Raw genomic sequence first — 27,637 nt, 5'->3', positions numbered from 1 at the left:
TGCCACTGAACTGGAATTCTGTGAAAGCTTGGAGACATCTCTTGTATTTGATTCTGCTCAGCAGTAAGGGCAACCAGGCATGTCTGTCTTAAATAAGAGCCTCCAAGTGGCAGTCATCTTGTGATCCTGTGGCCTGGGGGATTACTAGGTGAGGGCCAGCAGCTGTGATGCAGGAGGGCTGAGCTGGGCTCATGAAGGCTGGTACAGAAATTTGAAATAACCTTAGGGTGTTTCTGAGAAGATAGAGCCTCAGCTGCTTTGAGAGGCACAGGTCCATCATTGAGCATCACAGTTTGAAAGGTGGTGGGGCTAATAGGTGTTTGTTTAAAGCTGGAGCAGAGGAAGGTCAGGCAGATCACCCTGCAGAGCACTGGGCTTACGCAGAAGCGTGAACTTCATGGAACAGGGCATGGTGTCTGTTAGCATAGCTGCAAGCTAAGTGTTGCGTGATCCTGTAGACACAAATAATCACATCACCTACAGAGCAGGAACTCTGGATTTACTTTGCTGTAAATAAGTGGAGGTAGAGACTTGTAGACCTGGTGTTTAAAAACCCACAGCACCTGTATCCTCCCTGAGGACACCTGCTGTCTTCACTGTGGTCCAGAGCTGGAGGTGTGCAGAACAGATTGTCTCAAGATCAAGAAGCTTTTATATGGAGATGTTTTTATTTGAGTTGAGACCCTCAGTGTTGCACCAAGTAAAAAGGAGCAGAGGATTCTGAAAGGTCATAAACTAACAAGATGTGCACTGGGGCAGCAAACCCCCCAAAGGCTGAGATGGATGCATGTCAAGGATGGTGTTTAAGGTAGTTATTTAAGACAGACTTGCTTGCTAGTCAAGGATTGCTCCCTGCACTCTAACCCAAAGCTTTGTTGGTATCAGCATGAAAAAAATGTTCCAGTGACTTCAGCTTTCCCATTTCAAAGTGTTCCTTCTCCTTGTTGCAATTACCGTGCCCTGTTCCTATTTTCAGCCTAATACACTAAGAATTCAAGCACCCTTATTGTACATGTAATGATGTATTCTTACAAGCAGGTAACAGACTACCATACCTCATGAGCTTTGTCAGTGTTCCATGTGATAAAAGACACCTACTGAAGTCACCTCCAAGTGAAGACCTCACGCTGGTATTTGAGTGCTGTGGGGCTTGGGAGGCCTTGGTGCCCACAAAGCTCAGAGACCAGCACTGACTTTTGTAAAGGCTGCATGCAGGGCTGTGTGTGGAACCTTTGTAACCAGAGATTAAATAAACCAACATCTTTATTTTGTGCTGTGTTTGCCCATGGCATTCTTACAGGACTCCTGGTGTGGAATCCTGTCATCGCCTGCTGGCGCAGGTGCTGACATGGAGTTCAACAGGGGTTTGATACCTAAGCCTGGCTTAACGGAATGTGCAATGTAGGGGACTTGAGAGGCTTTACACTTTGTGTGAAGAACAACAAAGGTAATTGTAAAACTTATCTTTCAAACACCAGCTTGCATGTTCTGCTTTACTGCTGGTTTCCTTGACCAGTGTTTCTCAGATCTGCAGTATCAACTACAGAAGTTGTCTTGCAAAAGAGATTTTTGTTTCTGACTGCTAATGACATCAAATTCATTGCGTAGTTTGAGCCTGGAGTTATCATTTGGCTGTCTGCAGTTAGCATGAGACAGAAAAAAATAGGAGAAACACTTCTGTACCACTTTCTATAAATTGTGGAATTCTGTGCTTTGGACTTCTCAGTCTGTTGTGCATCTTGTTTTCACCTCAACCTTGCATGTGCAGGCATGAGTAGGAAATAGGGCTCTAGTTTTTCTGACTTTCTTTCATGCAGTGGTGACTGTAATGTTTTGTAAAACTGGCACTGAAAAAAATGAGTTTTTAACTTATTTATTTTTTCACTTTGATTATTCTGGTTGTAGCTCTAAGAAGGCTTAAGAGAGAGAGTTATCTGTGTGACACCAACTTGATTACATTTTCAGTTGTTACCTCTTGCCTCTCACTGAAGCACCTTGATCATCCTGCTCTGAGCAAAGCCAAGTATCTGACCTGAGAGGTCACGCTGACGCCTTGTCTTTCACAGCAGCTTTGTATTTTCCCCTCATCTCTTTGGGCAGTGGCACAACAGCAGGGCAGGGAACTTGGCCTTCAACTTCACAGATGCATTCTCGCAGATGGTACTTCTTGGGCCCGAAATTTGCTGGATGTGATAGTTTTCTCCTTTCTCTTTCCTCTTTTTCAAGTGTTTCTCTATAAGAGACATGTTTGTTACTACCAGAAGCCTGAGTGGCAACATTCCCACTCCCTTTACAATTTATCAGAGAGACAGTTTCTGACTTGTCAATCTGAGGTAGCTCACTTCAGTTTTGTCTGGTAAAAGTGACATTTCCTTCTGTACACCTGACAGAAGCTTGCAGAGGGTGTGTTCTGCTGTATGTCAGGCTCTATGGTAGCTCATTAGTGTTACTTACTTGCTTTTCCCTAGGATTTTTTTAATGTGCTCTGTTATCTCTTTGTTGGTTTTATCTTCTATGTCGACCAAAACTTGTTCTCCGTTGTCTGTCAAGAAAGATTTGTAATAGTGGGACAAAGGGCAGCGTCCCTGCCACACGCTGCCTCACAGCAGTGCAAAATGTGCTTTAAAGACACAAAAGGAAAGCCTCTGCTGCAGGAAAAGCAAACAGTCCGTACGACTGGAGGGCAGCTGGTGGGGCGAGCACGGGGCCTTCAGTAACATTTAAAGCCATTTCCCAAAGCGGTGCCCTCCATCCCTCGGCTCAGGCCGAGGGGCCGGGGCCAGGCTTCCAGCGGGAAAGCCGCGGCTGCCCTGAGTGGTTTTGCGGCCCCCGCTAGTGCAGGGCGGGGCAGGGGCCGGCGCCGGGGCACCTACCCAGGTAGAAGCGGAGGAAGGGCGAGGGAGTCATGTTCTTGAACAGCATGATCTGCACCCAGGGGTTCTTGTACTGGATCTGAGGGATATTGAAGAACACAAACTTCCTGGAAAGGAGACAAACACAACCGCAAGCCAGGACGTCTCGGGAGGCGCAGCCTCTGCGGCCGAGCCGCACCCCGTAATCCCCGCCCTCACCTGGCGCCTTCGCTCAGCTCCCCCGCCGAGTTGTAGTTGACAGTCATCACCTTCACGGAGCTCTTGAAGATAACGTCGCCCTGGCTGAGATACTGCAGCGTCCGCCGGATGGGGAATCTTCCTTTCATCGGCATGGCGGCTGCCTGGGCCCCGCGCCGGCCGGAAACGGCGCCCAGAGCCGCCCCACGCCGTCTTCGCACTTCCGCCCGCCTCGGGCGGTGCCTTCTCTATGGCCTCCGCACAGCGCAGGGGCTGGGGTGTGCTCTGCCCGGGTTGCGGTTGGGGCGGGGGCTACGCGCTGCTGGGGCTGTGCTTGGGGCCGAAGGCGCTGCTTAAGCTGCCGGCGGTGACGTCTCCACGGGTCCCCAGCCGCTTCCGGCTGTCTTCTGGGAGTTTGTCAGGGTCAAAGTAGCAGCACACAGCCGGGTGACTTCACCTTGTTCTGCAGTTGGGCTGAGAAGCTGCCGTGTGAGTACATTACGCAGATTGCCATTGAAGCCATTGCAAACGTGTGTATGCAGAAGGCAGCTGCCTGTGCAGCCTTGCGTTGTGTTTTGTGTATTTGTTTTACTTTTTTCACTATTAATTTCATTTAAGCAGCTAAGGAAATAGAAAAAGCAATTCAGTTGATCTGGCATGGCCTGTAGGAACATGCATTTCTGTAACATGCTAGACAACTTGGTCAAACAGAAAATAAAAGTATTTTATGCATAAGAAAATTTGCCTGACTCAGTGTGAGTTCATGCTACAGGATTTAAAAAATCCTCTGAAACATCTCTATGAAATACTGACCTGGCTAGTAACACCCATGCTGACCTGGTGGAGTAGTAACAGCCTCCAGAGGTCTGAGTTTCTTTTCTAGATGCTCTAGAGGTAGGGTAGAGACAGGATAACAAATGGGCTGCTCAGTTGTGTGGACAGTTTAACAGAGGATAAACCTTTTCAGTCTTAGGCAACCAGAGCTCCTGCTTCACACCAAGCTTCTCCACAGAAAGGATCTTCTCTCTTTTTGCCATGCATGCTGATTGTTTTGGTTTTTTTGTTAAACACCTGGATCTGACAAGCAAAACTTAGAAAGTGATTACAGTAACCTGACCAGGGCACTGTCAGCCAGTTTGCTGATGGCACCAATCTGGGAGCAGTGGCTAACACCCCCTCAGGCTGTGCTGCCGTCCAGCGTGCTCTGGACAGGCTAGAGATCTTGGCAGGGAGAAGTTGAATGAAATCCAAAAGGGCCAAGGGCAGAATCTGGCATCTGGGAAAGAATAACCCCATGGGCGAGTACAGGTTGGCGACTGACCTCCTGGAGGGGAAAGGGACCTGGGGATCCTGGTGGACAGGAGGATGCCCAGGAGCCAGCAATGTGCCCTTGTGGCCAAGAAGGCCAAGGGCACCCTGGGGTGTATTAGAAGGGCTCTGGGGAGTAGGTCAGAGAGGTTTTCCTGCCTCTCTACTCTGCCCTGGTGAGACCACATCTGGAATATTGTGTCCACTTCTGAGCCCCTCCATTCAAGAAGGATTTTGGGGAACTGCTTGAGAGATTCCAGCACAGAGCCACAAAGCTGCTGCAGGTAGTGGAACATCTCCCTGTGAGGCCAGGCTGAGGGAGCTGGGGCTTGGAGCTTGAAACAGAGGAGCCTGAGGGCTGCCCTCATTGCTGGGGATAAAGATGTGCAGGGCTGGAGCTAGGCTCTGCTCAGGGATGTCCAAGGACAGCACAAGGGGCACTGGGGGCAAGCTGGAACAGAAGTGCCATGGGAACAGAAAGGAAAACTTTCTCACTCTGAGGGTGCTGGAGCAGGCTGCCCAGAGAGGTTGTGGAGTCTCCTTCTCTGGAGACTTTCCAAATCCACCTGGATGTGTTTCTGTGTGCCCTGCCCTAGGTGATACTGCTCTGGCAGAGGGGGTGGACTGGATGATCTCCAGAGGTCCCTTCTTAGAAATCAAGATAATTACTGTACCAAAGGGAAATTACTTTTCATCCCCACATGATAATAAAGGATGTATTTGGCTTGAACCTGTTCAAATGAGGTGAACTCAGCACTCAGGAGGGCAGTTCCACTTTAATGGTATAAACAGCAGTATTAAGCCACAACAATAGAATGCCACATTTTAACAGCATTTAATAAAATGCATAAGCTAAATCATGCACTGCAATACTCTATATACAAACACAACAATGCAAATTCCTCTTCGTGACTGAAGACATTGATTAAATATAAAAATTACGTTAAAAAGAACATGCTTTTATGTTTAGATGCCATCACACAGAACAATGTTGATTTCACAAAAGAAGCTGTGAGAAAATAACTTTTGCAAAGTTTTTAACTTGAAATTAAAATCCAGTAACATAACCAATAGTTCTCTAAGCTATAATGAACAGAGGCTTCCTGAATATATCCCAAGGAATTCGAAGCAGATGATTCCTTTTATCTCAAGTGAGCTCTGTGGAGCCCTGTACCTGTCTGGCACACCAGAGGTCTGATGGGCACAAGGTGCAGGTTTTTGGTTCTGAAGCTGTTTGCACTCTGGCTTGCAAGGTGTTCTGTGCTACAGGCTGTGGAAACATTCCCTTACTCAAAGCCAATCCCACTATGAGAACTGGCACAGACCTGCCCTGTAAGGAACATGCCTGCTCCTTCCTGAGTGTGACCTGCTCTGAAGCTGGGTCAACTCACGATCATCAAAATGCTTCAGCCCAGACCTGTGCTGCCCTGGCCTCATCTGGCTCACTTCACCAGGTGCTGTACAGCTCCTCAAGGCTGTCAGGCACCTGACCACAGGAGTGCCTCTGACAGCTGCTCTCTGTCCTCACACACACAAAGCTGATTTTACATCCCCCAGTTCCCACAGACAGCTGAGCCCTGATCGCCATTGACACTGGAGTGCATTTTGTACTTCAGGACAAACAACAGAAAGGATAAAACAAATCTGTGATTTTAAACATGCTCCTTTTCTAAGTTACCATTTGATTTTTAAACAGGTTCAATCCTGACCAGGGCCCCAGCTGACCTCCCTCCCAGTCTGGCAAGTGTTCCTGCAGGACAGTGACCTTAACATTCAGGTTTCCATTGAGCCTTTAAGGAAGAAAGCAAACATAGTTCAGGCAGACTGATTGTCAAGACACCGAGGAAGAACCATCTGTCACAGAAATTCCTGCCATTCATTTAAATAATTTTTGTGCTCAAAAGTTCACAAATACGGCTTGAAATGGTAAAATGGATGTTTTGCATTTTTTTCCTACATCTTAAAGAAAAGCTTCCAAAAGGTTAATGAAGACCATAGTGAGGACAGAATGTCTACAGCACAGACCACAGGCAGCAGGCCTGATTGAAAGCAAATTGTGTTCTATGCAAGCATGGAAGAAGCTGGCATTTTAATTGGTGCTGCTCATCTGCTTAAACACACACAAGTCTTTGCCACATAGAGTACAGAAGGTGGAAAAAAAGATGCCCAGAAAATCCTGTTTCACCAAACTAGAGCTGTTGAACCATTCCCTGTGCTGAAATGCTTTTTTAAACCCTAAAATTAAGGGAATTGCTTTTGCAGAAGGCTTCCTCTGGAACAGAGTTCATTGGAAGGGAAAAGGAACAAAGACTACTTCTGTTTTGATAATGTAAATGCTTGTGTACTCCTCCCTAGGAGTAAGAAGTTTTCTTACTGCAAGTCTAACCGCACAGCTGCTCCCTGTGCCCAGGTCCCATGTCACACGCAGTGCAGGATCTCCACAGATGACAGCTTCAGGAGAGGGCAGAAAGTGGGAATGGGCATCAGCTTGACAAGTGAAGGAATCAGCTTTGTTTAGTGTAAGCCAGAACAAGAAGAGAGTAACTTTGGAAAGTGAAAGTGCAACTGCAATGCACTGTGAAAGCCCTGTCAGTCCTGACCCTTGCTAAGAAAGCAGCAAACAGCAATTCTCCCTCCTGTGGAAGCATCTCTGCAGCAGAGCCTCGTTTCACTGCCCAGAGGTAACTACCAGGCTGGCTCCACCTTAGCATGGCGGCAGTGTGAGGATGGATTCTTTAAACAGCATCCATCCTGTCCTGTTCTGTGTGCTACAGTTCAGTGACAAAGGGAATCTTCTTCCAATGAGCCACTAACAAAGACTTTAAAAAAGGCAATCATTTACCAAAATAAAGCTCTACACAAGGGTCTCTCAGAAGGCTAACAAAGAATGAGCACATGCTGGAACTGGGGAGTCTTTCCTGTGGCTGTAGTTACTTATTCCTTTGAGACGCTGAACGTTCAATTAACTGCTCACTGGCAGACGTAACTTTACACATCAAATGAGAAATGGTAAAGGGAGTAAAGTAAAAGCCAGAACATTCATGGACTCTGTCTGTCAGTTCTAAACAGGAAGGACTAAATTCAGGCTGGGTTTATGAAAAAGTGCGAAGCTTTGAAATTCACAAGAGTTCACCTGCTTAAGCAAGGCTTAGTTTGGGCTAGAAAACTCTGGATTAGCAAATTAATGGCTACACATCTCTACATATATACATCACTGCACTCTCTATACTCTGTATAGGGATCAACACATTCAGACACACACAGCTAGGGCGAGACAGCAGCTGCTCCAGTGAGTTTGACATGCAGAAATACACCATGGTGGGAGGCGCAAAATAAAGATGTAAAAATCTATCAAACCCTTTAAAAGGAAGGAAGACAGGAATTACTTTAACAATAAGAAGCCATTTTCTAATAATTGATGTAACCAAGAGAATGAAAAGTCTGTGGGAATAGTGGAAGGTTATGGCAATGAAAAGGTGGTTCTGACCCTTGACCTTTTCCAAGTCCAACATATTCAGACTTAGAGCATCTCACCTTTACAAGGAATTCTGCTTTATCTTGCAAGTATAAATAATGTTCTCTCTCCCTTCACCCCCTCCCCCCAGTAATTTCCCATATCATGTTGCTAACATGAATGCAACAGAAGCAGGGTTGTAGCATTATCTAACGAGGGGTTATGGTATTTTTCATTCAAACACCAGCCTGTGAAAATGACTCAGCAACTTCAGACTGAAAAGGTGCAGAAGGTTAAGCGCTTTTGTTTCCTCCCCTTTGCCATGCTCCGTTGGTAACTCCTCACATGGAGCTGTTTTGTAAACTGTTTTCCTGCCATTGAGGATCCAGTAGATGCTGACAGTTTGTCCCTCCTCTGCCCCTGACTCTGCTCTGCAGGGTGAACATGGCCTCATTTTGCTGATTCTCCTTGGATATGAGGGGGCCCTGGGTCTGCAGATGCTGTGTGCTGCTCTCACAGCAGGCCCATAAGCAAACCATAACAGCAGCTGTTGTGTGGCAGACAGCTGGCACAGACGAGAGCCTACTTCTCATTTGCTTGGTGCTTCTGCTTTTTCTCTTCCGAGCAAGAGTAGATGAAAAAGAACCACCCTGCTTTTTCACACTAAAAAGTAACTGGAGGAGAGGGATTTCAGATAGAAAAACTTTTTTTTTTTTTTTTTTATTTTCAGGGTGGTGTTACCTTGTGGGTGTTTGTTGGTGCACCTCTTTATGCCTGCTTGACCTGCCAGTTCTACTCCCACCACTCAGTTCATGCAGTGCCCCTGACTGGTGCTGTTGGTGCACAAAGCTGCTTTGATCACTGCTCCTTTGGCAGTATCCTCAGCCTGATGATGTCCAGTTCCCTTTTCCTGGCTAAGCTGTGTCCTCCTGTCTTTGCTACTCATACACTTCTTAAAATTATCCCTAATTAAACAGCAGGCAATCAGGGAAAAATCCTAACTACCCTCTTCATCTTAATGGCCAGGAAAATGTAGTAACATCTTCAGCATCTTGGATGAAATACTTTGGGAATCCTGTGCTCTGTACACAGCAATAAAAACACCATTTTAATCTCTTCCAAGGAAGAAGCAGGAAGCTGCTTTCTCCTGGAAGTGCCAGCTCTGACTCCTTTTCTCTGTCACCGCTCAGAATGTGCCCCTTACCAAGGGGAGCTGCAATGGTGATGCAGAGCCAAGTGCATTCAGCACAGAAACACAGGAGGCATCAATGGCTGCCCTGAGGTCCAAGTGCTTCACATGATGGTGAAAAGAGACTTGGTAAACGAGAGCACATGGTGAGCAACATAGTCAGTGGTGGTGAGCAAGAGTAGCTCCCTACCCAAGAAAACGACACCTCCTTAATAATCTAACATTTTAAGGCAGCAAAATTAAAGGCTTATACGATTTCCTTGAAGGATCCCTTCTGGGATATTATTCTACCAGTCTGATGCCAGAATAACTTCACTGGCACCAAAAGCACTCTCCCCCAGCTACAAGCAATGTAAACAAGCAGAGAAAGATGCCATTTGCACACGGTCTCAGGCCTATCTCTTTAGTCCAGTGGAAGTAAATTAATGGGGAAAGGAGCAGTGCACCTTCCTGCCCTTGTCACCAGTGCAATAAAACCCATTATTAAAAAGCTAATCCAAAATGCTCCAACAGAGTTATTGATTGTTGCTCTTTTATCTACAAAATTCAAATCCAGCTCCTCCTCAAAAGAGCTGATAACAAATGAAGCAGATGGAGCATGGACATCACAGCCTCATTACCACTCCCTGCATGCCAGCTGCAGTCAGCACAGAATCCTAAGGTCTGACCCAAATATTACTAAGATCCACAGGTGCTCAAGTTCTGACAGATCTTTTCAGACACTTTATCACTATACTTCTACTGAGTTCAAATGTTTTAATTTCAAAAGCAGCAGAAACAGGACCTTGACAATTCTAGCCAGAGTGGATGTAGGCACTGAGCTGAGCTGCAGTGAGACGTCATTTGTCTTAGCACCATGTCCAGACTGGGATCCTCTGACTCCTAGCTGTGTGAACACCAGCTGGGCACTGAGATTTGGCCTTTATGGGAACAAGCCACTTCCATCCTTAAATCAAGAAATAGCTTTTTGGTGATAGTTACTAAAACCCCCTCTCCTGTTGCATATTCATAAGCAAAAGTTTGCACTTGCCAAGGAAAAACCAAAGTGAAAGTAATTTAGAAGTAAAGCTGAGGAGATGAATCTATTACCATCTGACAGGCACTGGTGGGGATGGAGCAAAACCTCAGGAATGCCAAGAACTACATCAGCAGGGGAGCATTTTCTGCAGAGAGAGGTTAAAACTTGCAGGGGTCAGCAGCTCAGCTGTGCACAGTGCTCTACATTTTCTTTGTTAGAGTGGCATTAAGGTCTTGTGACTACAATTCAGACCCTTAAGAGACACCAAGGCCAACCTGGTTGGGGTTTCATAAATAAATGTCAGTAATGGGAGAAAACCAAACATGCTGAATTTATCACTAGTTTTTTTTCTCACATAAGAATACCCAAATAGAAAATGCCTCTACCATCCCAGTAATGACAACACTGATGCATCAGTATGAGCCAGGATCAGCTGAAGGTACTCATTGCCACAACCTTTTAAAAAACTTGGATATCTAACATTTTTAATGTCAGTAAGTTTTACTAAAATGAAAGCAATGCTAGCAACTAATACTGGCAAACATGTTGATGGCTCCACTCTACACAATTAAAAAGAAGTTAATTTTCTAACTCCATGGTGTATCAGTCATTAACTGCAACCATGCATGACAGTGTAAATCCTAACTACATCTCAGCTTCAAACTGAGTCATAGGAGCATTGAGAGCACTGCAAAACTGGGAGTGCTCAGCCAGGGGAGAGACAGGAGGGAGAAATAAAGTAACAGAGCTTTGTCATTCTCTCTTGCTGACAGCCAAAGGCTCCACACATCTCAGATTTTAAAGTGTACCTTTGGCTGCATGATGAGGGTGTTCAGGAGTACATAGTGGAGTAAATTTGCAAGCACAAAGAACATGGCACAGCTCTACTTGAGAATTACTGTTCTTCCAGTTAATGACTGATTTTCTCCACAATCAAAAACTTCCTATTAGAATAACATTTGCCATGACTGTGTTGGTCAGAGCAAAAGCTTTAAGGAACCCCAACATTTCCTCATCACCATGGCATGAAACACATTTTCCTCCTAGTCTGGGTAATTCCTGTAGCATGTCCCAGTCTCTGTGACTGCATGGTGCTGTGAGCTACAGCAGAGCACGGCTTCAGATGATGAGGATATCTGAGGGATGAGCCCACATTCCTCTTTCATGTCTAACATAAGAGCAAGTGACTTTTTGTAGAATAAATGATTGTCTCCTGTAGCATTCTACACTTAGACAGAGAACACCAGCATCTGGACTAAGGACATATGCCATTACTTTAATTCTCCACACTTATAAGCAGGATGTTGATGATGTCGTCAGTGTGACAGCAAATGCTTACAAAGTGCTAGTATTATACCCTGGCATTTATTAGACAGTACTTCCAAGGATATTTTTAAATATATACATATTGTTCTTTTTACTTTAAAAGTAATTTTATTACTCATTTTTGATATTATAAAACTCTACTTTTAACCACTGATAATTTCTAAATACAAAGCATGTGAAAAGTATGTTCAGTAATCTATAGCCTTTGAAATGAAAGGCATTGAAAATATTCCTTGTGGCAGAAAAGGTCCTACAGCAGGTCTTGTAGTAACTGCTGAAATCCTGTCAGTGTCAGCAAACAGACAAGGAGAACTCTGACAGGAAACTGACAAGTTGGAAATACTTGTACATACCGAAAGGCTTCCTTTAGTTTCCTCATTGTATGTTCGTACAAAAATTACTTTGATCCATCAAATCCTGCTGTTCCACTATGCAGAGGTGCCAGTTATCTGACCATTATATTCTGCTGTTTCCATTTTGAGAATGTAGGGGATTATGCTGTCAATGGGAACATTTCCAATGAGCCCAGTAAAAAACAGTTCCTCGGTGATGCTGGAGCTCATCAGCCTGAGCGCTGTCAGGCGAACCAGAATCCGCGCAAGCCTGCAAGAGAAGTTCAGTGGATTACAAACACAGAGCACCCGTGCCGAATGCTTTGTGCCTGAAGGCTTGGATCTGCTTTTACTGCTACCATCACTCATGAATGTGAGCCAAGAGGCAATTAAAGCTAACTGAGCCACCATACAAAGAAGGGTTCCTTTCCTGCCCCACATGTGAAATGAAAAGCACCTCCCCCCACAGCCACTTCCATTCCCTTCATAGAGAGAATGTCTAGCTGCAACCCACAGTCCGCCTGACCTGCCTTTGAGACTCCCAGCTCTGGAAGCACTTCATAGTTCAGGCAGCAGTAAAGTGGCCCCTGGGAAATGCTTTCATAGGGATGGACACAAATACGTTAAGATCCCTCCTGTTAAGTTCCTGTTACTTTGGAGGGGAACCCTGCAGAAAGACTGGAGTGATGCTGCTGCTCTGCTGAAAACTACAGCACCTGAGCTCCTGTCTCAGTCTGTGCCAGCATTTGGTTGCTCAGAAATAGTCAGATTTGCAATCCAGAACTGCTTTGTGGGTGAGCATGGGGATACAGACAGCATCAGTTAAAATAAAGGACAAAGGACTTTTCACCTCATCCCTGGAAATGTTTAAGACCAGGCTGGACGAGGCTTTGAGCAACCTGGTCTAATTGAAGCTGTACCTGCCCATGCCAGGGCACTTGGAACTAGATTATCTTTAAGGCCTCTTCCAACTCAAGCCATTCTATGATTCTATAGAGTAAAACTGATTTTCTTCCTCAAGCCATTATTCAGAGAAGAAAGCATATGGAACAAATGCTGTATTTCTTTTTATGGCAGGTACCCAGCTCTCATGCATCAAACCAGAACAACTGCACTGCACACTGGAGAAGAATGTGGGACTTGAGGATGATTCTGAGGTAGAGAATCCCATCTCCACTGCACTCACTGGGAGTCCTGATGCCCTTTCTGCTGCCCCACACAATGTTAACTCTGTAAGATCGGTGCAGAAAACAGTTTCTGAGGTGGAGGAAGCTCTCCTTAAAGGCTTTTTGTGCTGTTTTTTGGTTGAGTGGGTTCTACAGCAATATGAGCTCCAGACCTTGCTCAAGCGTATGGGTTTGCTTCTTTACATGAGGATACCTTCCACAGCAAGGGAGAGCATGTTCTAGGGTATATTCCTAGGCAGAAGTTAGAATTACTTTTGCAGTGCAGAGAATCATTGTGCTCATGAAATTTAAAATAGTTTTGATGGAGCATATCAGAAAATAGGGTAATTATTTCTAGCAAGTAAGAAACAGGAACAGTTAGGTGAAAATAAAACAAGACCATAATCACCTTTTATTACCACAAAGCCTCTTGGACAACTAACTTGAAAAAAGGAGGCAGCTGCAATGAAAGAAGTTTGAGGCATTTATTCCTGAGATTCTAGTAAAGTCTGCTTACTTTTCTAAACATGGCAACGAGACTCTCAAAAAACAACCTCCAAAAACACTCAAGGTTAGTTTACATGGAAGAAGTCAGACAACTTCTGGCTTCTGTCTATCCTTAAACAAATCTGCTAGCTTTTATGAACAACTTCTTTCTCACCCACAGTCAAAAAAGAGCAGATGCCAAAAAGCAAAGTTTTACATCAGTGATGTTGTTCTGCACTCTTGCCATTACTTTGGGTACTATAGACAATAAATACCTATAAGTATCTTCTGGATAGGTTTTTTGTACATAGTCCTGCAATTCCATCTGTGCCTTCTCCTGGAATTTTTCTATTTGGGTTGAACTGGTCAGACCAGGGTGATCTAAGGAGACAAAACATTTCTGTATGTGGATTTTCCCCTGGACAACGTGATAAATATGTAGTTATAAGATTCTTGCATTTAATTTCATGTAAATATTTCTCTGTGATGTTTAACATGTTAGCTGTATAAAGAAACACACTCCACTAAACATTTGTTTCCTCGCTTTAGCACTAGTTTTCCCACTTTTCTCTCTAGCAGTGTGCATGCACAAGAAAGAGGACAAACATTAAGCCTACAGGTACATACCAGGCAATGCCACTCCTAGTTTATGTTTCTAAGCTTGCTCTTTTAAAGGTGTTTGCCTCTGTGATATCAACTAACTGTGCTGACTGAGCAGTAGCTATGGCTGTTTTCTTGACAGATCAATTTCTTGACCATCCCAGCTCTGTTTCACGTTTTAATTCCAGTTGGCTCAGCTCCTCAAAGACAGCTGCATGATCAGAAAGCAACAGAAAATGCCACATATCTGACTAGTCCCAAACAGCTTCAGTGTTTTCTTCAAAATGGCTCTTCCCTTGAAATGGGACAGGGTCAGTTTGAGTCTGGAGAGTTTCTTGCTTCTCCAGCTTGAAAAAAAATCCTAATAAACCTAACCCTAATGGTACACTCTGCAAAAAAAACTCAAAAGCAAATTTCAGTACATCAATATCTTCTAATTAAAGTAAATTTTACTACAAAGAGAAAAATATCAATGAAAAAAACCCCAAGCCAGCAAAATCCCAAACAAACCCCAGCCCTGCTAACAAGATAATCCTTTTCTTTGTATTTTGTTACATTCAAAGTGGTAAACACCGCTAAATTAATGGAAATTATTTACATTTCTGAGCAAGAGTTTCCCTTCCACTCAGCCTGTCAACTGCTTTAAATTAACTTTTCTGTGTCCTAGGAACACTTCTCCACTGTCACTTCCCCTTTCTTTAAAAGTCCTTACCTTATCATTCCAGAAAACCTCAAGTCTCTTCTTGCAGTGAGTCTTCCTACCTCATAAACAATGCTTTGTCTCGCTTTAGGTGTCTGCTGTCATTGTTGGTAACAAACGGGAGACAGCCTGTTTACATTTAGTTTTGGAGATTTTTGTGGATGTCCCATATAAAATACAGTGGTATTTCCACTCCTATTTCATTAATCCCTCTTAGAAGTTTATTACAAATATTCAAATTGAAGCCAACTTCTTTTTTTATTACTGTTAAGGATGTGTTTACTGTAATCCTTCCTGCCATTTACTTCACTGCTACTGCTAGTGCACATCCCAGGTAACTCACTGCTTCCACGTTCTCAGCTGAAGGTAGCAGAGAAGCTGGTGTTCCAAGGCGGGTGCACAGCAAACACCTGCTGTCTTGCAACTCTAAATAACATGGGTATTTTGCTCCAGAGTTATTTTTAAAACACACATTGTTTGTGAAAAATAATCATGGAGTAATTATTTTGTCTGCACCTTAACAGATCAGTCACATCTCAAGACATTAATCTTACACATCTAATAGCTGAAACGCTGGCATATGAATGCTTATGATTTAGGGTGACTAAGTTCCTTACCAGGGCTAAAGAGGACTATGGCTTTAAGATATGCATATTCATATCCATCGATATCAAGCTTGGCCATGCTGTTACAGAACTCCTGAAGTTTCCAGATGTGTTCCATGACTTGCTTTATTCTGTCTCCAGAAAGTTTGTCTGCAAAAAGATAATGCTTATTATTTCATGTGAGCTCCAGTACATCTGATGTATTAACCAATATCCCATTATAAAACAAGTGAAGTGGTATTTTTTAAAGCCTTTTGTGTCATTTGCTGTCTCAAACCCATTTAAGGATGGCCTGAATAATTACGGAAGAGAAGATTTCTAAAGCTGAGTCAGAAAGGGCTAGCAAACAGAATGTTAACTCTGTGGCATAGTTTTGCTAATACAGCACAATCTGCAACACCAGTCATGTTGTGGTGATGTATTGGTTCGAGCAGAGGCTTTCAGATCATGGTGAAATACTCTACAAGTGGCTGGAGTGACTCTGGGAACAGAGCACAAATGCTATCTTTCAGTCCTCATTTTCAAACAGCATGGATTTGGCTTCTCCAGAACTCAGCAAAGAGCAGCAGTGCTACGTCTGGGCAGGAGCAAAGCTCTGTGAGCACATCCAGCTTCAGGATGTTGTCTCTCTCTGTACCACCAGTCAGATGCAGAAGACAAAGTATGTCCTCCAACCTCATCCCCATTTATTCTGCAGACACTTCTACCCCACAAAGGTGTCTGTGAGGTGAGTGCAACAAGAGCTGCAGAGGACAGGTAATTCTGCAAGAGCAGGCTCCTGCTTCCCCTGGGTACCCTGCCTTGCTCTTCTGCCACCTGCTGAGCGACTTTACCGAAGGACAGGACTGAGCAGGCATGGGGACACAGCCTGGGAACACACCTTCCTGGATGCTGTTCTGGAGGTGATTGACAATAGCTGCCAGGATGGTGGACAGGCTCATCACCTGCGCACACTGCGCCAGGCCCAGGGTGAAGAGCTCATTCCAGCAGGCACGCACGAGGCTCGTGTTGCAATCCTGCCTGTGGGCAACAGAAAATCAAACCACTGCAGCTGCTTTGCTTCTCAGGCTGGCATCACCCTGTGCAGTTGTGTTAATTGTAACAATTAGTAATGTGGAGTAATGTATAGAAACCCCCTTTCCTAGGAGGTATTTATTAGCATATTACAGGTGCTTCAGAAAGCAACAAAAAGTGACAGGCTGACTACAGGAATCTCCTTCAGGTGATCTGTAAAATGGTGCTCAACAGGTCTGTACCAAGATCTATTTCTACAAATTAAAGGCCTGCCTTTGATATAGCTTTAGCTTCTGTAAGTGCAGTAACAGCAGTTATTGTCCTTATCCTCTCCTCTGACATCTATATTATTCTTTAAAAAGGAGAATATTGCACAGTCTTCACACATTTTAAGTAATTCATTAAAGAATATCATCATTTAAAAACCACAAACAGCTGAAGAGTGTTCAGCTCAGTGCTCAGATTCATTAGGAAGCAACCGTCCATTTACCCAAGAGCTTGAAATGCAGGTATGGACCTAGCCCAGTGCATAGAGAGGAAAAGCAGTCGTGATGCAGACTCACAGATGTAGTGCACATTCAGGTACTCTGGCATTGGGCTGGGCATTGTCAGCTGCAAAAAACAGAAGGACAGCACAATGTATACAGTTCAGACACAAGCCGATTGTCATTACTGAAGAAAGAACCAGCAGTAACATTCAAGCTTTCACAGTCTATTGTCATAAGCAGCTGCATGACAAGAAGTTGTCAAAAGAAAACTCATTGCTACTGGCAAGGAATGCAAAATGGGAATAGCAGACAAGAAATGATGTGCAAGAGAGCTCAAATGTTTCCCTTTAAAATATGCATGGAATAATAATTAGCTCCACTGCTCTGGGGAATGTGCCCTAACACAATGGTACAAAAGATCTTTTAAAACTTTGTAAAAAGAAGTGAAATAAAATCTGGGATCTAAGCCTCTCAAGTGGGAAGGTGATGCAATAGGAATATACAATCACAGAGCACCAAGAATGGGAATAAGCAGGTTATGACAACAGTTGGAGCACATTAAATATTACTTTATTTCAGTAATGATCTGTTTTTTGAACCAGTGCAATCTGATCACAGCGAGGTGAACAATACCCTTATTGTTTTGCACACACTGTTTATCATCCTGTGTTTGCATTCAAACTGAAGTTGAGTCAGCTCTAAAAGGCAAGATTTTTTCAGTGGTTAAGGCACAGTAACCTCTTTATATAAAGAAGCCTTTCAGATGAGAGTTTTACACTCTAAAATTATAAATGCAGCAAGCAAGACATCATACTGTATGGACAACATGGGAAGTGATTATCCACAGCACTGGAGAGTGAAATAAATGTTAAAGCATCCTTACGAAATAACACCTATACCCTTTAGAGAGCATGCAAGACTGAAAATTGTATTAGAGGCTTTTTACCAGGAAATGTTTTCCAAGATTATATTGCCAAAATTGCATATAAGAATAAAGAAACCATAGCAAAGTGATATTGGGTCATGTCCTAAGTGTTAGCTTGTTCAGTAAGACATTTACAGAAGCATGTACCTTAAATGTGACATGTGTATCTGTAAGTAGGGGTCCTTCCACTTCAATAATTGGTGTGGACTGATCTCTACTGATTACATGAATATTCCCTCCTCCTGTAGGATCCATGCCATCTGTCAAGGTATGAGCTGGTGCACCATCTGTGGTATTAAGTGCTTTAGCCAAAGTATCAAATGCCCTGGGGGTGGGGAAAGAAGGAAAAAAACAATGAAAGAGTGCTTCCCTACACCTTAAAAAAACAGAGCAGTGGTCAAATTAAATGCTATAAAGCATTTCCACTTAGAGGCGACAGACAGAAGACACTTCTTCACAAGAGGACAACAGTCAAACCTGGATTTGTGAAAAATGAGTTTCAAAGCAGGGTGCAATCTTTACTGACTTTGGTGTCCCAATGCCAAACTGCTTCACTAAATGATGCAAAAATCCACCATACAGAATGCAAACTGCTCATCAAAATCAAGTGTGAATGCGTACCGTGTGATCTCACTTGCAGATTGCTCTTCTTGTTGAACTTCAGAAGTATCTCCATTGTTTAGTGACTCACTCAGGTTAGCCAGAGATGTTACAACATTTGCTAGTGTTCCTAAAGCACCCTGGCTTGTTTCAGCCTGAAAAGGAAGCACCATATCAGTAGACCAGAATTACAGATGATGTATCAGTGTTTCCATTTCTAACCTTTGTGCTCTTCTTCCCTTGTGTACCTTTTGCTTCCTCCTGGACACCTACACGGTGGTCATTAAATCCTCTGCAGTCATCAGTCCTAGCCCCAGCTGATCTGTCAGGTGGAGACCTACCTGAGGCCAACATGCAGAAATACACCCACCCAGAAATCATGTTCCTGCTGATCAGCTCATTGCCTCCATACCTACAGATCTTCAGACTTACCCCATCTTTACTTTCTCAAGAGCAAGAACTATTTCTGTTTATTTACGTAGCTAAAATAATCTGACCAAACAAATATCTATGCTCAGAACCTAACTGAAAGATAAATACCTTAGAGTCAGCAGCTAGGAGGACTGTGCCATCATCCCTGATCAAAGGCTGCTGAATATTCACAAGCATTCCTGGATCAAGAAGACCTGACCTGTTCAAAAAGCGTAAGGCATCTGACAGTCAGTAGTACTTTCCATTAACAACCTATGCCAGAGTAAAAGGGATTACCAACTTTTAAATGAACAGTTTAATGAAGCTCAGAGTTTATTAATCAGGACTTAAATCTTAGTGAAAGTTTCCAAAGCACAGCCTGAAAGACAGCAAGTCTGGAATATGTTCACCTTTCCTGTGCAAAAGCAGTGACAGCTTTCCAAACAGCCTCTTGTCATGCTGGTTTATTCTGTTTCAAGGAAAGATATTGTCTCCTTGTCGTCTCAGAATTAACTTAACACCTTAGAGTTAAGCTTTAGATGTTGGAGGAAGGCATTACTGTGCATTCCAAGCTAGACAATGGACAGCAGTGTAGAAAGAAGCCTGTGTAAAATAAACAAATTCTGCATTCCAAGATAGAGCCATAAACAGTTGTGGAATCAAGGTCTGCATGAAATCTCTGCTGCCTTTACTTTAGCTACTTTTTGACCAAAGATACTTTCCTTTGCCTGTATTTAATTTAGGGAGACAGTGGAAAGTCTTCATAGTCAGCAAGGGTAAGTTTGTTTGTTACTTATCTAACACTCCAAGTCTACATAACCCAACACAAATCTCACACGACAGCTCAGGGCCACAGGGAATTTATAGTTTAAGGTGTCTGAGACTAACAACTAACTTTGTGAACTACCACAGGCAGCAACTTATCATGCCTCATAGAAATCTGAATCCCACGTAAACACTAGAGACTCACACTTAATGACTAGAATATTGTTTACAGGGCTGTAAGGGCAAGGGACTCTCAAAGAAGAAAATGTGTCAGTGAGAGGTGCTTTTGAATGAAAACAGTAAAAAACAATTCTCCAAGAAATCTGCAGCCCAGCCTTCCTAACTGCAGTGTCTAACCGGACCAAGAGTTTTACCAATGTGATATTTAACCCAGAGTTCTCAATCAGTCTCTTCAAAAAAAAGACAAATCTTGCCTCTGTCAGCTATGATCCTCATTTCCACACCAACTGCCTGTGGAGACAACTGAGTAAGAGAATAATCTCGGAGTCCCTCCTGCTGTTTTCTTGCTGAAACTGGTCTCTTGGGATCTGGATGAGCAGCTGCTGCAGTCCCTTTCATCACTGTCTTTAGAAGGAAGACTGAGGCTGCCATCTGCAGATTTGCTTTCAGGGCAGTGCTAGCCCGAATGTATCACAGCCTGAGCCTGCATGCTTTTGGCTCCAACACCACAGATTTGTCTTGTCTGTGCCTCGAGCTGGCTGAGACACATCTCTGAGCAGCAGTGCTCAGACATAAAAACCTTCAGGAGAAGCACAACAGTCTGGGTTGGTCCTGGCAATGGAAACAGATGGTTTGTGAAGGGATCTCTTCTCTGTCTAATTCTTTAGAGCCTAGGTGTGCCTGCTAAGCCCTGCACACAAATAACCTTAACAAGGCCTGTCCAGCTGAGGCACTCACCGCGTCCCATCTTTGTCTGCCACGAACGTTGGAGTTGCTATCAGAGGGCTCCGCAGGTCTTTCCTGATATAGATCTTCTCAGTGGAAGCTGCACAGTTGGTTGGTTTTTCACGCTGCACATCGAAAGGCTTTCTTTCACTCTGAACAGCTACAGACAAACGTGCAGATTTGAAAGCAAAACACAAAAAGGAAGTAGAATTCTCAGAGTAGGATTTGCTTGAACAGCTATGATGGTGTGTCAGCTCAGTATGAAACTGGAAACTGAATATGAAGACTGAGGAAAGCACAGGCTCCAATTTTACTCTCCCTGTAATTGTGTCCATCTCTAACTAAGAAAAGTCACAGGCTGATCATTTGCTTTCAGCGTTGCTGAACTGCAGGACAAGTTTGATATTGCACTGGCATTTAGTTAGGTGCTGAAAGAGGTGTTTGAACAAATTGTTTGTTTTCATAGGTAAAGCTGTACTTGGATATTAGATGCAGCCATAATGTGGATGATTCCAAACAATGCAAAATCAGAATGAATCCAGAAAAAGTTGAGACAGGCAGTTAGGTGAGCAATGCAGAGGAACTGGCTGGGAGATCATGCTATCACAGTATCACAGTGTATCAGAGGTTGGAAGGGACCTCAAGAGATCATCAGGTCCAAACCCCCTGCCAGAGCAGGATCGCTTAGGGTAGTCTGCACAGGAATGCATCTAGGTGGGGTTTGAAAGTCTCCAGAGAAGGAGACTCCATAACCCCACCTGGGGAGCCTGTTCCAGTGCTTTGACACCCTCACTGTAAAGAAGTTTCTCCTCATGTTGAGGTGAAATCTTCTTTGTTCAAGTTTGAACCCATTGTTCCTTGTCCTATCACTGTGAACCACCAAAAAGAGCCTGACCCCCTCCACTTGACACCCACCCTTCACATATTTATAGACATTGATCAGATGAGTCTCTGCAGAAGGAGCAATTCACTCACATCCATTCATTCCAGTCCCAATGCCCAACAAAGTCAGTAACAATAGATCTTAATTATATTGGGGTAAGAAACAATAAAGATCTCTGTATTTACAGCTTAAAAGTTCTGCCTCTCTTCAACCTAGTGGCTGGAATTTATCCTGCCTAGATCGAGTGGAAAAATGCAAGTGCATGTTTCTTCACCTTCAGTTGTCCACAAATTTATCACAAAACAACCAGTTCATGAAGTGCTGGACTCAAGAAGCAGAGGTACTACAAACTGGAGACAAAACACATTGAAAGAGAGGTTTGGATGCCAGCACTGGAATACAAAGCACTGTGTACAAACATGAAAGTGCACTGTTTAAAATCTGACAGCTTATACAATGCCCCACAAAACCATGCCCATGAATGACCAAATTAACATAAAAACATAAAAAGGGGGAAAAAAAGGCCAATGATTACTTTTTACCACTGCCTGAAAAAGCAGCAAAACCAGAAGAAAGCAGATTCTGAACTTTATGTACCTCTCTGTTAAAATACTGTGGACATACTCTGTTTTTAGCAAGCACTCTTAAGTGAGGCTCTAACGGGGCTCCTCGAAGACTGCAGTAGTGTAAGGTATGGCTCAAAACACTCCTGCACCTCAGACACAAAATGGTGATGAAAGAAAGATACAGTAGGTGCCTTGGGTGCTCAAAGGTCTGTTTCCTTCAAGCAACACAGAGAGCACACTCAAAAGTCCTACCTCCCACACGTATTACACAGCAGAAACAGTACCACATCGTGTGCTGAGCACTCACATTCCATTTTCATGCCCATCTCCAGACATTTCTTCAGCCTACAGAATTGGCAGCGATTCCGATGGTGTTTGTTGATGATACAGTCCTGGTTGCTACGACAACTGTAGGTCAGATTCTTCCTTACACTCCTTTTGAAGAAACCTTTGCATCCCTCACAACTGACAGCACCATAATGACGACCTAAGAAACAGGTACATTGTTATCAGATGGAAATGACTTACATTATAACAGAGATATGGTTACCTTAAACAAGTAAAACACTGCAAAAGTCACCCCTTATATTTACTCTGTATTCTTAATCATTTTAGACCATGAATGTATTCTTTAAGTCTTACAGGATGCTTCTTGTTTATCTGTTGTCAGGGCTTTTTTTGGTGGGAGAGTGGAGAGAAGAGAGGAAGGCTAATCCTGTTTCTCTATTAGAGGCCTGTGAGGTGGTAGCTCCCATTTCTGGAGAAGAACAGATGCAGTTCCAAGTGCTGTTACAGGTTATAGCACACATTAAAAGAACCTACAGGTTAGGAGTTTGCAAGTAACTGTACAGCAAAGGTTTAATAGCAACACTAATTTAAAATTCCTACATGTATCCATTCTGGTATGGTTTGAACTACATAAGCACTTAAACACAAGAAAGCAAGACAGAGACAGGAAGCACGTCTCCTTGGTAAGCAAGGTAGCACTGCCCGCTTCTTTAGCTGATGGGAGACGTTACCTTATAGACCCCTTGTTACTGCATGGATCTGGAACAGAGGATTCACTTGATCTCCACTTGTCTATTTCTCTGATAGTGAAAGACCAAAATCTACCAGGAAGCCTTAAGTTTGCTAGGGAGTGCTAAGGAGTGCTATCCTCGAGCAAGCAGACTTTTCTAGGTGAGATGTTCAGGGTATGGCTGCCCATAGCTGTGGAGAAGCCATGCCTACCATCACCTCTTGCAGTTACCAGGAGCTATTCAATCCTTATTCCCTTTTTCAGCACATGCAGATTATCACACACTCCAGCTGAAGCACAAACTAATATCCTTCCAAGCAGAGTTCATCTCATCTGTGTATAGGTACACAGGACAATATTATCCTTTCCCATTTCAGACTTATGCCATAGGAAAAACACATGAAGCCTCCTTCCTTCAGCCCAGTCATCCTTCCAATCAAGTTTCTTCCCGACTCCTTGCTGTGCTGCCTTACCTGATGCTTTATCACCACAGACTACGCAATATTCTACAACTTGGGGCCGCTGAATATCGGCTTTTCCCAGCAAACGTTCCACCGAAGCAGAGTCTGTTACTATCTAAAGCAAAATTCCAGAACAAAGAGAGGTCATGAGCCAATATTTGCTTCTGACACAAGTGTAAAAGCTCTGCATAGAGCTGAGAAGAGGTGGCTGAATTTCAGAGTAAGGATTACATGCAGAAGGAAGTGAAGTGGTATAAAACCAAAGCAGGGGGAGCTTTACTGCCAGTGGTGAAACTGTTCAGTCCTAGCAAAACAAACTCCAAGTCAAAGTCCTGGCTCTGTTCAGCACAAGAAAGCTTCCTGACTTGTACTGCCAACAGTACTTTTTCCTTCTTACAATTACTTTCAGTGGCTGCTGTATTTATCCAGAGATGGTTGTGTTTCAGATGCTGTCCACATAGAATGATAGAATGCACTGGGTTGGAAAGGACCTCTAAGAATCACCTAGTCCAACCTGCAGTAAGCAGTGACATACCCAACTAGACTAGGTTGCTCAGACTCCCATCAAGCCTGACCTTGAATGTATGCAGGGATGGGGCCTCCACCATCTATCCCTTCTCAAGCTATTGGGTGTGTATGTTTCAGAGGGGTTAAAGCTGAAGGCCATTAAAGAAACAGTTTCCCTTCTGAAGGCCTTGGATTCCAACACTTGTGTTCAGAACATTCTGCTTGAAGTGGAACATTTTAACCCCTCCTCACCCCTCTGTAACATCAGATGACCCATTTAGCACAGCCAAATACATCTTCAAAGACTATTGATAGAGTTTTTCATAGATTCATGTAAGAACAAATGCTTCTTCCTGTAAATATTCTCTACTGTACCAGCAGCAATAGGGACCAGGCACTTTTTTTTGAGGACTGCTAGGAATTAATCTCAGCTCTGACTGCAGAGGTCATTGTGCGTACAATTGGTTCTGCAAAGCTCCTGTTTTCCTGCATCATGCTCATGACCCTCACACAACTGTCAAAGGACAGCTGCTGCTCAAAGAGCTTTTACTGCAAGGTCTTAACACCATACAGGGAGTGTAGGCTTGCTCCGGTGAGCTGTATCTCTCTGTATCTGTGAATCTACCATAGACCATCTGAAATCCTGGCACTCCTCACAAGCACCATCTTAAGTATTTGCCTATGCCTTTGGAATTTTAATGAGAACGTACAACAAGGGGTGCTGAGTGCGAAGGAATGTGACAACAGCATTAATGAATGATGAAGCCTTACAATTAGTATGGTCTAATCCATGTCAGATCTTCAGAACTCTATTGCAATTTGTCTTAAAGCAATTATAGACTTAAATAATCTAAAAATCAAAAACTGGGGAAAAAAACCCCAAAACATTCTTTTCTGTTGCAGTTACTGTATTGACCTGAATCCTGCCCGGCACGATGTTGTCTGCGGTGGTAAAGATGAGCTGTTTGGCATTAGATGTCTCTGGTGCTGCCAGTATCACCTTTCCTGCACCAGTTCCATCTGGACTGGCTAAAATAAACTGTTGCTTTGGAGACACAGCTGAGTCCACTGCTGTCACTATTTGGATCTTTTGACCTGTTTGCTGATCTGTCACAATCTGTAAAACACATTGAAGAATTTTATGAGGCACCGTACACGTCACGTTGCAAAACCTTTTATTCTGTCTCAGAATTCTATGATGCTGTCTGATAATGGTCCTTGTTACTCATTGTTTTGCTATCTGCATATTTACCACACTGGTGCAAAGTTATTGCAGCTACCCACAGAACAAGAAATTCCAGTCCAGTGTCTTTGTATTTAATAGATATGTATCCACAAGGATGGAAAGCACCAGAAAGCTGTGAAAATGCCAGTCTGATACTGCTCATAACAGAGGTACAGGCAGATATTGTAACCACACTGAACTGTTCCAAAGGAGTTGGATCTAGCGGATCCCAGACTGCAGCTGATGAACGGCAGCTGACGTGCAGGGCATATGCACCACAAAGATGTCATGGAATTGCAGAATACTCCACGTTGGAGGGACCCATAAAGACCATCGAGTCCAACACCCTTCTCCTTGCAGGACTACCTAAAACTAAACCATATAACTAAGAGCATCGCCCGGACACTCGAACTCTGACATGCTTGGTGGCATGACCACTTCCCTGGGGAGCCTATTCCAGTAACCAACCACCCTCTCAGTGAAGAACCTTTTCCTCTGGTCCAATCTGAACTTCTCCTGATGAAGCTTCATTCCATTTCAAGATGTCCTATTGCTGGTCACCATAGAGAAGAAGATCAGCACCTCCTCCTTTACTGTCCCCACTTGAGGAAGTAGTGGAATGTGATGAAGTCATCTCTCGGCCTTCTCCAAGCTCAACAAACCAAGTGACCTCAGCCGCTCCTTGTAAGTCTTACCCTTGAGGCCTTTCACAACCTTGGCCACCTTCTAACAGTATAATGTCCTTATATTGAGGAATCCAAATCTGCACACACTACTTAAGGTGGGGTCACATTATTGCAGTAAAGAGCTAGCTGTGCTTGATGCACCTCACGTCTGGGTTGGTCCTTTTTTGGATGTTAGGTCACACTGCTGACTCCAACTTTTCATCAACCCAAACTTCCTCTCTAAGGAAGCCTTCCATAGACTTCAGCACGCTTGCGTACAAAGCTAATTGGGAGGAGGAAACAAACTCAGAAGACTTGATCAATGGATTCTCACCTGGATGCGTTGTGGGGAAGCTACAGAGGAGTCTGTGGAAATGATCTGGATACGCTGGGAAGGGCTGGTCATCACTGGAGATTCAGATAGGGAAGCCTGAGCAGCCTGCACCTGTGAGCAACACACAGCATTCACTCACTGCTATAACACTGAACTGTGACAGACGTGTGTTTATTGAGGACCAGATGGCCCCAGAGCACGGCAGTTATTGCAAAGTTAGCCAGTAAGTTTGTATTTGCTTTCAATGAATTATCACAGCATTAGCTTTTGGGGCAATCCAATGAAACTGAGAGATAACCAAAACCAGACACCCCCCCTGCCTCCAATTAACCACTGGATAATCACTCTCTGATCCTTCAGCTTACTGAAATGCACAAACACTATTTTCCAACTTTTTATTACATATTTGTCTCATCTTATGCTTCTGTAAAAACAAACAACACCATAATGTATAACATTAAATACTTCACCTCTTAGTAACTCCTATATATTTTATGGATTACTTCGAATTGTAAGGGAGACTAAATACAGAAACGTTTTCTCTAGGCCCCAAGCACATACATGGCACAAGAGAGACACGGAATCTGTTGTAAGACTGGAGAACTCCCACCTGACCAAACTGGGCACAAGTTTTGATGTCTACATTTAAGCTCTGAAGCCTTCTGAAAGCATGGTGTCTATACAGCTCCCTTGCAGAAAACAGACTTCAGGCTTCCAGTAGAAGCAAGAATGGTTTTAACTGCCCAGCACTGAGGTAAAAAACTCAAATTCAGATGGCTGGTTACCTATCTGCCTATCTCTGCTGCAGACAGAAGAATAAACTAGAATCCTAGTTGGCTTGTGTGCTCAGATCCTCCTCCCCTTTTTGTTATTCGCCAATTTTTGCTTTTCTGCTTCAGGATGCTGCTCATTTTTTTCTGAAATACTATTGCTTCTTGTTCTATTCTGTATCTTTATAGAGCACCAAACTATAATGCCAACCTAGTTCTGAGTATCTGAAAAAAAGCTTGAAAAACTTGCTTCAGAGCCAAACTGTGGAATGTTAACGTTAAACACGCAACATAACATTGGCTTGACAGCCTTTCTCTTCTGCTTACAGAAGGGAGGTGGCACTGGTACACACATAATTCTGGTTGTGCATACTCAGACTTTGTTTTTGTTCCTCCTCAGATTTATTGGTGTGACCCTTAGCACTAATTGCTCCTTCTTAGTAACTGTGACCACAGGGGAGGTGAGGCTCTTGTATTGTAGTCCTTCCAGTCAGCTCACAGCTACAGAGGCACTGCCTGCCACTCCCTGCCATCATCCAGCCTCATTTAAGAAGCTTCAGATATACAGATGCTTAAAAAAGGTACCTTAGCATTTGTGTTTTTTTCAGAAATAAACGAGGTGAAGCCCTCAGTCTTTAACACAGAGAAGGGTCTGCAGACGCAGATGTCTACACCTATCTTTTCCACTATTGGTACATGCATTTTTGCCATTCTTAGTTTGGAACCTGATAAAAAAAAATGGCCTTTACTCAACAAAATCTAAACAAGGTCTGTTGAAATGATCCTGGAAATTCTTGAGGAACGGGAACACGGTCAGCTCCACATTGCATGACAAATAGAGGAAATACACAGGAGAGACATGTAG

At 43.6% G+C, this 27,637-nt stretch overlaps 2 protein-coding genes across 2 annotated transcripts; both read right to left on the bottom strand.

Moving 5' to 3' along the window:
- Positions 1-1,836: 1,836 nt before the first annotated feature.
- On the bottom strand, positions 1,837-3,219 carry MRPS25 (mitochondrial ribosomal protein S25). Its single transcript, XM_054387203.1, has 4 exons — positions 3,072-3,219; positions 2,874-2,980; positions 2,455-2,542; positions 1,837-2,233 (listed from the first exon to the last, which is right to left on the bottom strand). The coding sequence occupies exons 1-4, from the start codon at positions 3,203-3,205 to the stop codon at positions 2,041-2,043; spliced, it is 522 nt and encodes a 173-aa protein (XP_054243178.1). The 5' UTR covers positions 3,206-3,219; the 3' UTR covers positions 1,837-2,040.
- Positions 3,220-11,767: 8,548 nt separating this feature from the next.
- Positions 11,768-26,089, bottom strand: NR2C2 (nuclear receptor subfamily 2 group C member 2). The gene is made up of 14 exons (XM_054387200.1): positions 26,003-26,089; positions 24,695-24,895; positions 23,284-23,386; positions 22,100-22,279; positions 20,356-20,503; positions 20,020-20,022; positions 18,802-18,892; positions 18,283-18,416; positions 17,809-17,986; positions 16,739-16,860; positions 16,115-16,254; positions 15,247-15,384; positions 13,605-13,710; positions 11,768-11,948 (listed from the first exon to the last, which is right to left on the bottom strand). The coding sequence occupies exons 1-14, from the start codon at positions 26,072-26,074 to the stop codon at positions 11,774-11,776; spliced, it is 1,791 nt and encodes a 596-aa protein (XP_054243175.1). The 5' UTR covers positions 26,075-26,089; the 3' UTR covers positions 11,768-11,773.
- Between the last annotated feature and the right edge of the window lie 1,548 nt (positions 26,090-27,637).

This window comes from Indicator indicator, chromosome 15 (genome assembly GCF_027791375.1).
Source record: "Indicator indicator isolate 239-I01 chromosome 15, UM_Iind_1.1, whole genome shotgun sequence".
NCBI classification, from domain to species: Eukaryota; Metazoa; Chordata; class Aves; order Piciformes; family Indicatoridae; genus Indicator; species Indicator indicator.
The sequence above is the reverse complement of the archived record's forward strand: the minus strand, read 5'-3'. Positions and strand labels throughout refer to the sequence as shown.

Bases quoted from the DNA above. Each gene is read 5' to 3' on its own strand.
- MRPS25 (XM_054387203.1), bottom strand. From the start codon at position 3,205: ATGCCGATGAAAGGAAGATTCCCCATCCGGCGGACGCTGCAGTATCTC. The intron at 2,543-2,873 runs GTAGGTGCCCCG...CTTTCTTGACAG, and splicing joins CTTCCTCCGCTTCTACCTGG to ACAACGGAGAACAAGTTTTG. The intron at 2,234-2,454 runs GTAAGTAACACT...TGTCTCTTATAG, and splicing joins AAAATCCTAGGGAAAAGCAA to AGAAACACTTGAAAAAGAGG.
- NR2C2 (XM_054387200.1), bottom strand. From the start codon at position 26,074: ATGACCAGCCCTTCCCAGCGTATCCAGATCATTTCCACAGACTCCTCT. The intron at 24,896-26,002 runs GTGAGAATCCAT...TGTGTTTTACAG, and splicing joins CTTCCCCACAACGCATCCAG to ATTGTGACAGATCAGCAAAC. The intron at 16,861-17,808 runs GTACATGCTTCT...TGTTTTTTGCAG, and splicing joins ATACACATGTCACATTTAAG to CTGACAATGCCCAGCCCAAT.